We start from the raw sequence: 16,659 nt of genomic DNA, 5'->3' as shown, positions 1-16,659 counted from the left end.
TCTTGCCTCTGTTTCTACCTGAAAAAGGTGACCCAGGGCAATAAAGCCCTAGTAACAACAACAACAACAAAATTTCAAGAATGTGATTTAATATAGTCTATTACCCTTGTGATATATAGTATAATCATTTCTGCCTTCCACTTTTACTGTTTATAGTGGTATTAAAAAAACATTTGATACCTTTGTGTCTCTGCCTTCCTTGTTTAATTTAGCTGTCACTGATATGACAATGATTTATTTGCCTCAGAGACTTGTACTACCCTCCACCACCCCCAGCTCCTCCCAAGTGTGAAAGGAGAGAGAATTCAATGGAAGCATCTGTATAAGTGCAATGGCATTAGCATCTCTTCCCCCACCTCACAAGTCTAAAGAGTTTTACTTGATCACTCACCTTCTATGAATATTAACAAATATGTAATTTGGAGACAAGTATACTCAAGCTAACTTACAATTCCTATGCAGCTAACCACAAATCGTTGTGATGTTTGTTGTTGTCATCTCTGGGAGCTCTCTGGGGAAACAACTTTAGATAGAGAGAAACAGAATGAGTGAGAAGGAATGATGCTATAGCACTAGTGTAATAGGAGTCAGGTGCATGGCAAAGCAGACATACTCCAGGTGAACTAACTTGCCAGCTTGATGGTTGGGTGTTTTTGTTGTTGTTGTTATTTTTTGTATTTGTTTTTAACTCTTCTCAAAGAAGTTTGTCTCTGTAACATTCACATGTGACATCTTATTTCATAAACTTAACAACATCTGGATCTATCTCTAGGTAACATAACTCAGCCAAAGAGCCAAGGTATGCCATGTGAATTGTTTTTAGAACAAAAAGGGTATTCTTCTCTAACCAGTATAAAAAAGTAGTTTTTTCCAACCATAAAAGGACAAAGGGTTTTGAAATTATTCCATTGGGCAGGGTTTCCTAGGTTTATTGTTTTGGCACTTGGCCATGGAGCTAACCCAGCATCTTCTAAGTGTCTTCCGTTTCTTGTAGCAGTATAAGAAGCTGACTGGCTGGAGCTAGTCACTCCATAGGGTGACAGTGAGTGCCCAGAGTCTTCTGAACCTGGAGGCTATCACAGACAGACATATGAAAGTGTCATTTCCCACTAGTGATCATTGTGTTGGGAAAACTGATCTTTCTTTGATACAACACATTTCTTTGTAGTCAAAGCTTTATTTGCCTCTGAGGGGCTCACACTTAGCCAATAGAGAGATGCTTAAATGAGCCTTCAATTTGTTTTTCTGCCCCCCCCACCTTTTTGTGTACAGGAAATTACTTATTTAAACTGCATACTATTTATATGAATAACACAATGTGAACTGTCCTTTTTCCATATAAGTAGCTGCCAAGCTTCCCACTTCATTCTTGCCTCAAGAACTTTGTGGTTTCTGTTGCGTGCCTTGGAATGCTTTATCCCTTCTCAGGTGTCCTCACCTCATTATGACTGACTTCAAGTCCCTGTGTTAGCTTCCTAATGTTGACATAACACTCTGGCACAAATTGAGTAACTTTGAACAACAGAAATTTTATCTTTTCATTGTTTCAGATTCCAGAAGCCCAAAGTCAAGGTGCTATCATGTTTTCTCTGAAGGTTCTAGAGGAGAATCCTTTCTGGCTTCTTTCAGTTTCTAGAAACTTCACGCATTTCCTATGGCAGCACAGTTTCAATCTCTGTCTTTGCACTGCATGCCTTTTACATCTTCTACTTCACCTGTGAATACTTACCACTGATTTAGGGCCCACCAGGATAACCCAGGATGATGTCATTTCAAGACCAGTTACTTAGCCATGTCTGCAAAGATTTTCTTCAGATAAGGTCACAGATTCTGAGTAGACATGTTGGGGGGGCTACCCTTGAGTCCAGTGTCCCACCCTATGGCCATACAAAGGGCAGCCTTTGCTGCTTTTGTGCTCTGTGACATCATCACCTGTTTTATTTTTGTTGATGCATCTTGATCTTTCATTTGATTTCCTGTCTCTCCTTACTCAAATCAAACTATATAAGTAAAGAATCATCTTGTTTACTGCTGAAGCTGTCTTTGGTAGACTATTGTTTGGTATAGTATAGTGATCACCAAATGTGAACTGAATAAATGAATAAATGAGTGATGCTCTTGGACAGAGCTGATGTCATCTTGGCTCTTTGATCTTTTCAGCTGTTTCCAGGATTTTGCTTCTTATATTATCCCATACTATTCAGAGTATATATCTTTGAGAACACACATATATTCTGGGACACACATTTAATGTAATGGATAAGTATTTCCCACCACTTTAGTATAATTCAACTGTGAAGTGACCTTCATGGTTCATTTTATTTTGATTTCTCCTACAGGCTCTGATCACCTCCGAGAGAAAGATGGCCTCTGGGCTGTCCTGGTCTGGCTCTCTATTATCGCTGCCCGGAAGCAGAGTGTAGAGGAGATTGTCCGAGATCACTGGGCCAAATTTGGCCGCCATTACTATTGCAGGTGAGAAATTTTCTAAAACTTGTAGCTTAAGGTTCTCCTTAAGGAGGAAGCATCTTCAGGAGAATCTGAGGAGCAGAGGCTTAAACCAGATAACCCCTGAGAGATGGCTACAGGTGGTGTCAGGTTTCATTATCTGGACTGTAGACAGTCATCCTAAGAAGGAATCTGAACTGCAGATAGAAAGATCCATTAAGAGCTGTAAGAGTTATGCAAGAAAACCAGGGTCTTTACTCCTTGTTTCTCCACTTTTAATTAGCAAAGAAGGCATGGAGGGAGGCAGAAAAACTGACAGTTTGGTGGTGGTGGTGGGTGTTTTTGTAATCCTCTGATTTCCTTTGTCTTATTTCCTCTCTGATGTTCTGACCAATATTCAGGATGCCCAAGATGATTTCCTCTAACAGATATATTCAGTTCAAGAGCCTTAGATTGTGCTAAAGTCTTGTCCCCATGAAAGGAGGTACAGTAGAGTGAGCTCTTACTCTGGGAGGAAAGAAGGGGAAAATTCACTGTGCTGTCACTTTTCTGTTGTTGAATTAAGAAGAAAAATAGAGGGACCTGGTGGTGGCACACTGGGTTAAGCACACATTGTGTGAAGCATGAAGACTTGCTCAAGAATCCCAGTTTTGAAACCCTGGCTCCCCACCTGCAGAGAGGTCGCTTCACAGGCAGTGAAGCAGGTCTGCTGGTATCTATTTTTCTTTCCCCCTCTCTGTCTTTCTCTCCTCTCTCAGTTTCTCTCTGTCGTATCCAAACTAACAACAACAAAATGGAAAAAATGGCCTCCAGGAGCAGTGGATTTGTAGTGAAGGCATCAAGTCCCAGCAATAACCCTGGAGGCAAAAAAAAAAAAAAAAAGAGGAAGGAGAAGGAGAAGGAGAAGGAGAAGGAGAAGGAGAAGGAGAAGGAGAAGGAGAAGGAGAAGGAGAAGGAGAAGGAGAAGGAGAAGGAGAAGAAGAAGAAGAAAAATAGAATCTTCTGGCTGAGTAGTTGCAGCTTGCTCAGTTTGTGTATCTCTTTCCAAGACTTAAGGGGAGCAAAGGGAGAGCAGAATGTTAACTGTGGAGAACTTGTGGTAGGGCAAAGGAATCTTGGATAGCTTGAGAGACATTCATTCTCTTAATATGGATTGTGGCTCATTTACTTTGCTTATATATAGTTAAGTATTTGAATGTTTGGTTGTGTCCTAAGAGTATCAGAGACAGAAAAAAAGCCTTAGGCTTCCCTTTTTAGGGGATTGTTTCTTCTCTTAAGAGGTCATTTTCTTAATTTACTTAGATAAATATCAGAGAATAAGGAAGCCTGTAACAGTACTCATTAAAATTAAAAAGATTGCAATGTTCTGGAAAATATAGGAAATGCCACAATGTTTTTCTTCCTGCTTAGTGAAGAAGGCTATGGAGGTGATGACCCTCAAACCACCTGAAATTATTCATTGTATCATAAAATAAGCACTCTCCAGGCAGGTGGGAAGTTGTCTTAGTCACTGATATTGTAAACAAATAGTTCAGTATCCTGATTCCCCTGGGCTTCTTTTTGGCATGCCAAGGGACCAATTGGAAAATTCTTCTATTGCACAAAGCTGTTCTAGAATGTGCAGCCTGATAAAATATATGATTATTACTTACTGGCTTAATGAGAGCATGCTGAGTCAGAGATGTGTTCTTCGTAATTTGTGGACTGATTATCTAGCTATCTGCCAGTGTTTTGAATACATAGTGTTATGATAAGTGTGTTTACAGTGTGGATTATTTTCTGTGGCCAAGAGCTTGCATAATAATTACTTTTTCCTTAACAAATACCATATTAGAGAATAATATGCAATAGAGTTGTTTCCATTCTTGTAAGACATTGAATTATGCTTCAGGTTTTTTTCCAAAAAGATCTTGGAGATAAAGAGAAAGTGGGGAGTGGAAAGGTAGAACAAGAGGCTTTGCTTTAATAAAATTAATTACTTTGTTTAAATTTTACTTAAATGAATCTAATAAAACAAAGGTTCTCATTAGTTTCCAATATGCGTAAATTGAAAGATGTTTATAAGTAAGTCAGTTTCTAGTCTGGCAGATTTCTCACTGAAGAGGAGTTAGTAAAGCAAATTGAGTTTAGTTAATGCTAAGCCTCAAGTACCTGAGAACCTAGGGCATATACTTTGTATCAGTGGATCCCAGTAGAAGTCTCCATTCAAAGGGTTCTTCCATTGGAAGTATGTTGCCATTGGTAACCATGGAGAGGTGCTGCTGGGGCCAACTTGTATATGAAAATGATTGTTTGTGCAGGCTGGTTAATCCATGACTTCAGCCAAAGACTGAACATCATTTGTCACAGAAATGGATTTCCTGAACTGTTGAATCTGCCTGTCTCCTATGAGACCCTCCTATCCTGTTTTCCTGCCCATTTCTCTTCCTCCCAAAGACTGTCTTTAAAGAGAATCTAGAACACACACACTGCTGAGAAAGGATGCTCCAAATGATCTCCCAGTTGTTTGTTTGTTTGTTTGAGGCAGAGGAGGACACACCTTGTTTAGGAGGAAGAAAATAAGAGAGAGGGATGCAGCTAGAGAAAACCCATTTCTAGACATGGGGTCATCCCATGTTCTTTCATCTTGGTTAAAATTCTAATGTTCACTGATCTTTGGTGGGAGTTAAAAAAAAAAAAAGGCAGTAACAGCAGTTCAGATTTCCCCTCATTTAGTTTTCTCTGAAGTTCCCAGTTTCCCCTGGGATGGGGAATACCCAAAGGGAGACCGGACTGCAAGGGTACATCTGCCCTTCTTGGGCTCCTTTTTCAAGCAGGCTCTCCTGGGTGTGCAATTAGGCTTAAGTCAAGACTGTCCAACATTGGCAGAGACCATACAGTCCCTTTATAGTAGTGACTAAGAATAAAAATAATTAACATTTTTAAGCACTGATGTCTGGTATTGTGCCAAATACTTGTGCACTAATATATTCAAACTCCACAGCAAGGAATGCCATAGTTATTATTTTCACTCTTCCCCCCCCCCCTTCCCTCCCATTGTTACTGTTAGTGATTTTGGCTAAGAGGACTCTTTTTTTGTTTGTTTTAATTGGACAATTGTGATATTTGTTCCAAGTTTCCAAGATAATTTCACAGTATGTTGAACTCCCTTCTCCTTCCCTCTGCCTCCCTTGATCTGTCTCTTGTCTTCTTTCTTCCCCTCCCTTCCTGTCCTCCCATCTTTCATTGCACTATTTACAAAACACAACTTACCAAAAGCAGTATAGAGCAAAACAGTCTCTGCTATACAAGGTCTCTGCTCTCCAAGAGCTTATATTCTTGTGGGCAAAGATAGAGAGCAAATAAGTAAACACATAGACAAGCAAGATAAACACAGGATGGGATAGCTACCAAAGGAAAAAATAAAGGGCTACGACCTGGAGGGAGGTAGGAGAAAGCAACCTTAAAAGGATAGGCAGAGAGAAGGTCACTTTTTGGAACTGACTCCTATTTTGAAAACTGAAGAAAGAGGTGGGGGCAGGCAGTGGCACACCTGGCTAAGCACACATATTACAGTGTGCAAGAACTGGGTTCAAGCCCCTGATCCCTACCTGCAGAGGGAAAGTTTCATGAGTGGTGAAGTAGAGCTGCAGGTGTCTCTCTGTCTTTTTCCCTCTCTATCTCCATCTCCCTTCTTAATTTCTCTCTGTCTCTATCTAATAATAAATAAATAAAATTTTAAAAAAATACTGAAGGGAGAGAATGCACCACATATTGAGCCTCAGAGAGAACATACCAGAGACAAAGGGCAAAGCCTCAGAGACAGGAAAAGGAGGACACCTCAGGACTGTTGACGAAGCCAGTGTGACCAACAGTGGGCCAAGAGCAGGTCTGGAAAGTGGACGGGGTCATATGCCCAGCACCTTGTAACAGATTGCTCTTAGGGGTTTGAATCGTGGCCTCAACATGATAGCTATTTTCAGAGGAAATTAAAAGAAAGTTGTGCCTGGCAAAATAGCTAACCACACTGAAGGAAAATTCAGTGTGTATTCCCTCTAATTCATTCATTTTTATCTATCTAGCTGTCTATCTGTCTATAAAAAAATGAGAAAGGGAAGAAGGAGAAGAAAGTACTGACATGACTAGATGTTGACAGTATCACACCTACCACTCCACCTGCCTATGAGGGTAAGGGGCAAGTGGAAGAAAAGAGATCTGTTGGGGGTGCTTTTCTGTGCAATTCTTCCACAAGACTAAGCCAGTGACTCACTGACCTTGAGAGGATGACCCAGCCATCAGTTCCCTGATTGGATTTGTATTCATCCTGTGTGCTACCTTTTCTCATCAGGTTTGACTATGAGGGACTAGAGCCCAAGACAACATACTACATCATGAGAGACCTGGAGGCCCTGGTCACAGACAAGTCTTTCATTGGCCAGCAGTTTGCAGTGGGAAGCCATGTCTACACTGTCACAAAGACAGACAGCTTTGAATATGTGGATCCTGTGGACGGCACTGTGACCAAGAAACAGGTACTTGCTAGAAAGTCACTAACACATGCTAGCAGACCACACCAGGTTTCAAAGTGTCCTAAGACTGGGAAGATCTCTGTGACTAATCTACTTTGAGTTCTTTATCTGACAGACAGGAGTCCTATAGCCAGGAGATAGGAAAGCCCTTGGTGAAAGTTACCTACCTCTTGAATGATAGAGAACAGATTAGAATACAGTCCCCTACTCTCTGGCTAGCACTTTTTCCACTTGGTATCTGTTGGGTCACAACATTGTCATTGCTAGCAATAGATTCACAAAGTCTCCAAGGTCAAAAGATACTTTTTTTCTTCTTCATTTTAATTATTGTGTGTGTGTATGTGTGTTTGTGAGAGAGAGAGAGAGAGAGAGAGAGAGAGAGAACACATATGTGTTGTTGGGGGGTGTTTAATAGTTTCTGGTACAGTTGTTGACACATGGGTGCGATTTCTTATCTCCCTGAGATAGGTATCTGCAAAACATTATCAATACCATCATGCACCAGGACCCTAATATCCTCCTCTTGTGCCCCCCAATACTGGGATGTTTCTCCCTGTATTCATTAGTGTCATTAAGGAATAAGGAGCTTAGCCAAATGGGTTTTCTACTTCTAGTAGTGGAATAAACAGTTTGAAAATCTGCCCCATAAAACTCCAAAGGAAGATTTATGGTTAAGAATTATTACCAGAGGAGTCGGCCAATAGCACAGCGGGTTAAGCACAGGTGGCACGAAGCGTAAGGACCGGCTTAAGGATCCCGGTTCAAGCCCCTGGCTCCCCACCTGCAGGGGAGTCACTTCACAGGTGGTGAAGCAGGTCTGCAGGTGTCTATCTTTCTCTCCCCCTCTCTGTCTTCCCCTCCTTTCTCTATTTCTCTCTGTCCTACCCAACAACAACGACATCAATAATAACTACAACAATAAAACAACAAGGGCAACAGAAGGGAATAAATAAAAGTTTTTTTAAAATTTTAAATAAAAGAATTATTACCATAGATAAGTATCAAAATAGACCACAACTTCTATTACTATACTACTTTGTGAATTTTGTAGGAAATATTGAAGCCCTTATGTATTTTTCTTCTTGCTTCATTTTTAAGGGTTTTATTTATTGATAGAGACAGAGAGAAATTGAGGGGGAGAGACAGAGAGAGTGAGAGAAAGAGAGACATATATAGCACTGCTTTACAGTTTATGAAGCTCCTCCCCTGAAGATGGGGACTGGGAGCTTGAACTCAGGTTCTTGCTTGTGGTAATATGTGCTCTTAGTAGCCAGGTGCACCATTGCCTAGTCCCTTGGCTTCATTTTTTGACTTGGAAAACATTGGCCACTCTCAGAGTGTATTTTAATATTTAGAGTCTAAACAAGATACTCTTGGCAATATTGAGATGTTTCATTCTAACACTCCCAATTTCTTTTATTTTCTTCCCAGACACAACAATAATTTTCATAACAATATGAGTTCAAAGGTCCATTGTTTGTAGAATGCAACAGAATTGACAGCCTGCTCACTGACATGAGGTCTCATTTGAGTCATTTCAGATAAGGGAACTGAAGCTTTACTTTTATTTTTATTATTTTTTGAAGTTTCTAAATACATTCTTTAATACAGCTGTGCAAAAGTAATGTTAAAATAAAAGGCTCGGTGGACAGAATCCCAGAGATACTCTGGACCTCATCCAAAATGGCAAAAGACCAAAAAGACCTCTCTCTGTACAAGGCCTTCTCCTTAATACCCTTTTTTATTATTATCAATTGTGATTTATTTATTTATTTATTAAAAAAGGAAACATTGACAAAACCATAGCATAAGAGGGGCACAACTTCACAGAATTCCTCCACCCGAACTCTGTAACCCATCCCCTCCCCTGATAGCTTTCCTATTCTTTAACCCTCTAGGAGTATGGACCCAAGGTCGTTGTGGGATACAAAAGGTGGAAGGTCTGGCTTCTGTAATTGCTTCCCCACTGAACATGGGTGTTGACAGGTCGATCCATACTCCCAACATGTCTCTCTCTTTCCCTAGTGGGGAAGGGCTCTGGGGAAGTGGAGCTCCAGGATACATTGGTGGGGTTGTCTGGTGGAAGTCTGGCTGGTATCATGCTAGCATCTGGAACCTGGTGATTGACAAGAGAGTTTAAATACAAAGCCAAACAAATGGGAGTCAGGCAGTAGCGCAGAGGGTTAAACACATGTGGTGCAAAGCGTGAGGACCAGAGTAAGGATCCCAGTTCGAACTCCCGGCTCCCCACCTGCAGGGGAGTTGCTTCACAGGTGGTGAAGCAGGTCTGCAGGTGTCTATCTTTCTCTCCTCCTCTCTGTCTTCCCCTCCTCTCTCCATTTCTCTCTGTCCTATCCAACAATGATGACATCAATAACAATAATAACTACAACAATAAAACAAAGGCAACAAAAGGGAAAATAAATAAATACAAAGAAAATAATTTTTTTTAAAGCCAAACAAATTGTTGACCAGTCATGGACCTAAGGGCTAGAATAGTGCAAATGAGGAGTTGGGGGGGGGTCCTCTATTTTGTAGATAGCTAGAAGGCATATTTTAGTTAAATTTCAAAGGGCCTGTGGCTATACTAGGTTTTTTTAATTTTTATTTTTGCCCCTGAGCCTGAAATCTGATATGCCAGTGGATTCAAGTTATTGTCTAGGGAGATGATGTCATAGCTGGAAAAAGGACCAAAAACCTGGATCAGGGAAGAGAGTAGCATAGAGTATGTTGTCCATCCTCCCTTCAGAGGATGGAACATTCTCAACCATTGTTGATCCAAGTTGAGGTCAAGGTCCTATGGGGCCTACAGAGGTGTCTGTTATGTTGTTCCTGATAGAGATGAGCAGTAACAGTTGAGAGAGGAATTTATTTGAGGTCTTGACTGTTTTGGAATCTCAGGACTCCCTGAATAGGGCCCCAGCTGATGGAATGGCCTATAGTGACTAAAGAGTCATCGTTAAAGTATGCCAGTCTCTTGCCCTTATTCAGCTTTGGTGTGAGTGAGAGAACTGTAATAGGAAATAGGTGAGGAGGGTATCTAAGTAGACACTATTTCATTATGAACTTGATACTGATTCACTACAGACTATTGTGTATTTTTGTTTTCAGGTATATATTTTGCCCTAATTTATGGATACATGTGAACATATGTACTATCTCATGGGACCCGCTCTATATCTAGGTTTTGGAACTTTGTTAGGAAATGAATCACCTGGAATGGAATTAGAGAATCCTATGAAAGGAAAGGTCTCACCCGAGTAATGAGGGTGAAGGGTTGACATTCCATGCCTGATGTCTCTGGACACAGTCTGAAGTGAAACATGCTGAGATGGTACTCACTGCATTGGTTAGGTTGGGATCAGCAGATGCAATATCATTTGGTTTGACTTGAGAGAAGCATGCAGGAAAGTGAGCCTCACCCCAGAGGTTCCAGGACTGGGGGAAATATAAGCTCTATAGAGGAAGCTGGAGGTTCCTGCTGTCTTAAGGTTTAAGAAAACAATAGGTAGTTATTGCTATAATCATATTATTTGGCAATTGGGTTAACTTTGGAAAATCCCTTTGTTAGGATTTGCTGTATTGTACACCACATCACCATATTTTATGTCTTTTGACATTATTTGTATATAATCATGCCACCACTTGCTACTGTTCTCCCTGGACTAAGCTTTTAAGAGAGTCAACATATCAAAGATTCACTATGTATTAAAAAGACTCAGTCTGTGCTTTGAAAAGTTTGAGACATTCAATCAGTGTTTCCCCTCTCATATTATTTAGTGATTTATATGACTACAAATTAATAGGAGTGTACATAAACACTATTCTCACCACCAAAAGACTATGTCCCACCCCACCCCTCTCCTCTAACCTCCCACCCCATAAAGCTGAACATCCACCCTCACCCCCAACTCAGGGTTTTTACTTTGTTGCCCTACTACAAATTTAGTCAGATCCTGCTTTGAGTTTCCCTTTCTGTTAGTCTTTCTCAACTTCTGTTTATGAGTGGGATCATCCCATACTAGTCTTTATCTTTCTGACTTAGCTCACTTAACATAATTCCTTCTAGCTCCATCCAGCATGCGTCAGAGAAGGTGGGTTCATTGTTCTTAATAGCTGCGTAGTATTCCGTTGTGTATTCCACAGCTTTCTCAGCCACTCATCTGTTGTTGGGCACCTGGGTTGCTTCCAGGTTTTAGCTATTATGAATTGTGCTGCTATGAACATAGGTGTACGCATATCTTTTTGGTTGGGTGTTATGGAGTCCTTGGGGTATATCCCCAGAAGAGGACTTACTGAATCATATGTAAGGTCCATGTCTAGCCTTGTGAGAGTTCTCCAGACTGCTCTCCACAAAGGCTGGACCAATTTACATTCCCACCAGCACTGCAGAAATGTTCCTCTGTCCCCAGAGCCTCTCCAGCATTTGTTGCTGCTGTCCTTTTTGATGTATGCCATTCTCACAGGAGTGAGGTAGTATCTCAGTGTTGTCTTTATTTGCATTTCTCTGACAATCAGCGACCTGGAACAATTTTTCATATGTTTGTTAGCCTTTTGGATATCCTCTGTAGTGAATTTTTTTTTCATATCCTCTGCCCATTTTTGGATGCGGTGATTTGCTTTTTTGTTGCTAAGTTTGCTGAACTCTTTGTATATTTTGGTGATTAGTCTCTTGTCTCATGTATGGCATGTGAAGATCTCCCATTCTGTGAGGGGTCTCTTTGTGTGATAGTTTCTTTGGCTGTGCAGAAGCCTTTCAGTTTGATGTAGTCCCATTGGTTTGTTTCTGCTTTGGTCTTGCTTGCAGTTGGGTTTGTTTCATCAAAGATGTCTTTGAGGTTTAGGTGGGAATGTGTTCCACCAATGTTTTCCTCTAAGTATTTGATAGTTTCTGGTCTAATATCCAGGTCCTTGATCCATTTGGAGTTGACTTTTGTTTCTGGTGAGATAAGGTGGTTCAGTTTCATTCTTCTGCATGTTTCAACCCAGTTTTCCCAGCACCACTTATTTATTTATTTATTTACTTTAACAATGACTTTTTTTTCTTTTAAACATTTATTTCACCATCATTTCCCAAATTTGTTTTTTTTTAATCCCATATTTTTTCTTCTCTTTCTGGCTGATCTCATTTAACATGGTTTGTACAAGCTCCATCCAAGATGAGCTGAAGAAGGTGAACTCACCATTTTTAATAGCTGAGTTGTATTCCATTGTATATATAGACCACAACTTGCTCAGCCACTCATCTGTTGTTGGACACCTGGGTTGCTTCCAGGTTTGGGCTATTATAAATTGTGCTGCTATGAACATAGGTGTACACACATCTTTTTGGATGGGTGTGTTGGGTTCCTTAGGATATATCCCTAGGAGAGGAAGTGAAGGATTATAGGGTAGGTCTATTTCTAGCCTTCTGAGAGTTCTCCAGACTATTCTCCATAGAGGTTGGACCAATTTACATTCCCAATAGCAGTTCAGGAGGGTCCCTTTGACCTCACAACCTCTCTAGCATTTGCTGCTGCTACCTTTGCTGATGTATGACATTCTCACAGGAGTGAAGTGGTATCTCATTGTTGTCTTGATTTGCATTTCTCTGACAATCAAAGACTTGGAGCACTTTTTCATTTGTTTCTCGGCCTTTGGGATCTCTTCTGTAGTGACTATTCTGTCCATGTCCTCACTCCATTTTTGTATACACTACCAATTTCTTATCTTCTGTACATTCTTTATTAAATACAGACAAAGCTAAATTAATCAGAAGTTGTAGGTTTTGAGGGTATATAATATATATATATTGCTCTTATCCTTTTGTATTCTTATTTCATATGTGACATTTTGTCCTAGGATCTCCCAACTAATAGATGTTCTAAATGTAAACACCCTGATTTTATTGTCTTGATATTCTAGCTCTCATTTGATTACTTTTATGATGATCATTTCTTGCCATCAAAATGTCAGTCTTTCATTTTAGGAGGCCTTCTATGCCTGGATAAATTGATTCCAAACTCCATTTGGAAAAGTGTAGGATAATCGATCAAATAGAGATTTGAAGGAGCCAAAGGAAATATCACAGTGGTTGCACAACAGGCTTTCATGGCTGAGGCACTAGCAGGCCCCAGGTTCAGTCTCTGACATCTTGTCAAAAGAGAAGCAATTACAGAAGCCAGACCTTCCACCTTCTGCATCCCATGATGACCTTGGGTCCATACTCCCAGAGGGTTAAAAAATAGGAAAGATATCAGGGGAGGGGATGGAATACGGAGTTTGGTGGTGGGAATTGTGTGAAGTTGTACCTCTCTTGTCCTATGGTTTAGTCAATTTTCTTTTTATAAAATAAAATAAAACAAAACAAACAACAACAAAACCCCAGAGGTTTGAAGACTTAGAATTGAGTCTTTTCCCAGCCACTTACTAGCTATGTCACTTTGGAAAAGCTGCTGGATTTCTTTGAACCCTGGTTTCTTCTTCATATGTAAAATATCTTACTGAATTGCTCTAGAAATAGGATAAAATAAAATAAACATGAGCCACGGGAGTCGGGCGGTAGCGCAGCGGGTTAAGCGCAGGTGGCGCAAAGCACATGGACCGGCAAAAGGATCCCGGTTCGAGCCCCCGGCTCCCCACCTGCAGGGGAGTCGCTTCACAGGCGGTGAATCAGGTCTGCAGGTGTCTATCTTTCTCTCCCCCTGTCTTCTCCTCCTCTCTCCATTTCTTTCTGTCCTATCCAATAACAACAACAATAATAACTACAACAACAAAACAAGAGCAACAAAAGGGGAATAAATAAAAATTATTTTTAAAAAAGTAAAAAAAAATAAATAAATAAACATGAGCCACTCACTTCCCTGTATGTAAGGAATATGTGTTAGGTGTTTTGCAGTTGTGCTTTGTCTCACAAAGTGATGCTTTCTTGTAGGTGACATTGAATTCTCTCCTAATATCACTGACTCACTGGAGCTGTGACATGAGGACTTGTGCATGGCCTCTTTGAGCCTATGTGCCTCAGTTACATCTTCTTGAGTTTGATACCATATCCCCATATCCATTTTACACAAGGTCCCCTGAACAAACTTTCCCCAAATCCAAAGTCTGTGTGTAATATAATGGTTATATAATACCTGTTTTTCAGAAGTGTCCTTGACAGACTTTTATTCCCAAGTGAGAAAAGTTTGAGAAATGTTATTTAAAGGGATTCTCTAGTTAGCCCAGGTTTTAGATATCATCTGTTAATGGGAAGCGAAGTTTGTCAGCTGAGCTTATTTGCTTTGTTTTGCTGTGAAATCCACTACACTAATGTGATTATAGCATTAACTATCTATTGCCTTCTTAAACCCTAAGACAGCAAGAACCTCCCGCTTCCTCTGTAGAGCCTATATTCCCCCCAGTCCTGGAACCTCTAGGGTGGGGCTCACTTTTTTGTCTTTTATAAGACAGAAAAAAATTGAGGAAGGGTGGAGATAAAGGAGAGAGATAGAGGGAGAGAGAGAGGGAGAGGGAGAGGGAGAGGGAGAGGGAGAGGGAGAGGGAGAGGGAGAGAGAGAGAGAGACCTGCAGCCCTGTTTCACTGCTTGTGAAGCTGTCCCCCTACGGGGGAGGAGCAGAGGCCTGAGCCTGGGTCTTGCACAGGAATGCGAGCACTCAGTCTGATGCTCTGTCACTGGCCCTTCGTTTTTTTCTTTCCACACTCTTTAATCTGAGTTCAAAGATGGCCATAAACAGATATGTGCTATCAGGAACTGCTTGGGGGAGTTTTTCCAACAACAAAAGAAGGCTGTTGTTTATTTTCCCAGATGCCAGAACTCAAATGATATCTTCTTGAACTGGTGGACCCTGAATCACATCAGAACTGCGCTGAGGGTCTGGGGTATTAGAGAGTGTTAGCATATAGTGAAATCACAGGTGTCACCAAGTCACCCATTACTAGAATTCTCAACTTGATTGACTATCAGTTTGAGGAAAGAGTAGTAATATTTAAGTATGCAGCTAATTTTTAAAAGATAAATAAACTCATTCGTCCATTCATTCATTTTATGAGGAAAAGAGAGACCAGGGGGCCCCTGGGTGGTGGCACACCTGGTTGAGTGAACATGTTACAATGTGCAAGGACCCAGGTTTGAGCCCCCAGTCCCCACCTGCAGGGGGAAAGCTTTGTGAGTGGTGAAGCAAGGCTGCAGGTGTCTCTGTCTGTCTCTCTATCTCCCCCTTCCCTCCCGATTTCTGGCTATCTCTATCCAACAAATAAATGAAGACATTTAAAAAATTTAAAAAACAAAGATAGACCTGGCGCTCTGGCATATGTAGTGCCAGAATGGATCCTGAGACCTCAGCCATGTGAAATATGGCTCCACCCAGTGAGCACTCTGCCAGTCACATTGAAGTATAGGCTGCTTGAGTCAGAACTTGCTTCTGCCAGCTCCTTGCTGGGTTATCTGGAGTAGTGTTATCTCAGCCCTGTCTCCTAAATATTCCTCTTCCTCTTCCTACTCCTTTTCTTTCTTCTTTTCCTCCTCTTCATCTTCTTCCTTTGTCTTTGTCACTTCACCATTCTAGGCCATTGTTTTCAGATGAAAGAGTGAGACAGAATCAGAGAGAGGGGGAACAACCACAGCACCAAAGCTTCCTCTGGTGCAGTGGGAATGGGCTCCAACCTGAGCCTCAAACATGGCAAAGCAGTGCACTATCCAAGCTAGCTGACCTTTCTCTTCTTCTCTCCTCTGAAAGCACAAATAGTAATTGGGGCTATTGGGATAATTAAAACCATTCATTGGGGAAACTGACGATCCTTCCTAGCCGACTGAATCCACATGGATCCCAGTCACTTTCAAAGCCAGCAATAAGCAGCTCCTGACAGCTTTCAACCTGACCTGTTGACTGGCTACGGAAGAAGGGCAAATGCTAGAAGAAGAATTAAAAACCATACAAGTAAGCTACTGGCACATAATATGCACTAGTAAATGGTTAATTAAAATTAATTATGTTAAGAGGGGCCAGGCAGCAGAGCACCTGGTTGACCCTGGTTCAGGCCCTCAGTTCCACCTGCGGGGGGCGGGGGGGGGGGTCTTCACAGGTGGTGAAGTAGTGCTGCAAGTGTCTCTCTATCTCCCTATCTCTCACCCTCTTCTGTCCTATCTAATGAAATAAAAAGGAGAAAAAGAGAAAATGGCCACTAGGAGCAGTGGATTTGTTGTGCAAGCACTGAGCCCAAGAAATAACCTTGATGGTAAAAAATAATAATAATAATAATTAAATTAAAAAGAACAGAATTAGTTATGTTAAAAGAGCATCATTGAAACAAAGATACTGGAATATGATAAGAAAAATCAAGGAAATAAATACCCAATAACATTCAGCTTTGAAGACTGCCATGTAAAAATGTGGGGACACATCATCAGGTTTTATATTATTTGGGAATTGATTCAGACTCCCATTTCTCTGCTTTCCCCAAACTCCTTGATCTAACATATACATTTTGCTTTAGAAAGGAAATGACTTTTTAAAGAATGCTTTTTTACACTCCTGTTGTTTTCACAGGGATACATTTTTACATTACACCCCCCCCCCTCAAGTAGGGGCCAGGACAGCTCATCTTCTACCAAATTACCATCTCCTTCCACCACTGGGTGCTTTCACCCTTCTCCTGCCAGGTAAACCCTGATCTATCTTAATAGGAAAAGTTTTTTGTTGTTTTTTTTTAAGCAGGAAAATA

General features: G+C 40.9%; 1 protein-coding gene across 1 annotated transcript in view; it reads left to right on the top strand.

The window, feature by feature from the left end:
* PGM5 (phosphoglucomutase 5) overlaps positions 1 to 16,659 on the top strand; it is a 231,947-nt gene that overhangs the window by 161,266 nt on the left and 54,022 nt on the right. Inside the window, exons 8-9 of the mRNA XM_007528451.3 lie at positions 2,340 to 2,475; positions 6,776 to 6,959. Of these exons, the coding sequence (XP_007528513.1) occupies positions 2,340 to 2,475; positions 6,776 to 6,959 (320 nt within the window). The remainder of the gene's footprint in view (positions 1 to 2,339; positions 2,476 to 6,775; positions 6,960 to 16,659) is intronic.

This window comes from Erinaceus europaeus, chromosome 10 (genome assembly GCF_950295315.1).
Source record: "Erinaceus europaeus chromosome 10, mEriEur2.1, whole genome shotgun sequence".
In the NCBI taxonomy this organism is placed as follows: domain Eukaryota; kingdom Metazoa; phylum Chordata; class Mammalia; order Eulipotyphla; family Erinaceidae; genus Erinaceus; species Erinaceus europaeus.
Note: the sequence above shows the minus strand (reverse complement) of the source record. Positions and strands in the feature narration are given on the sequence as shown.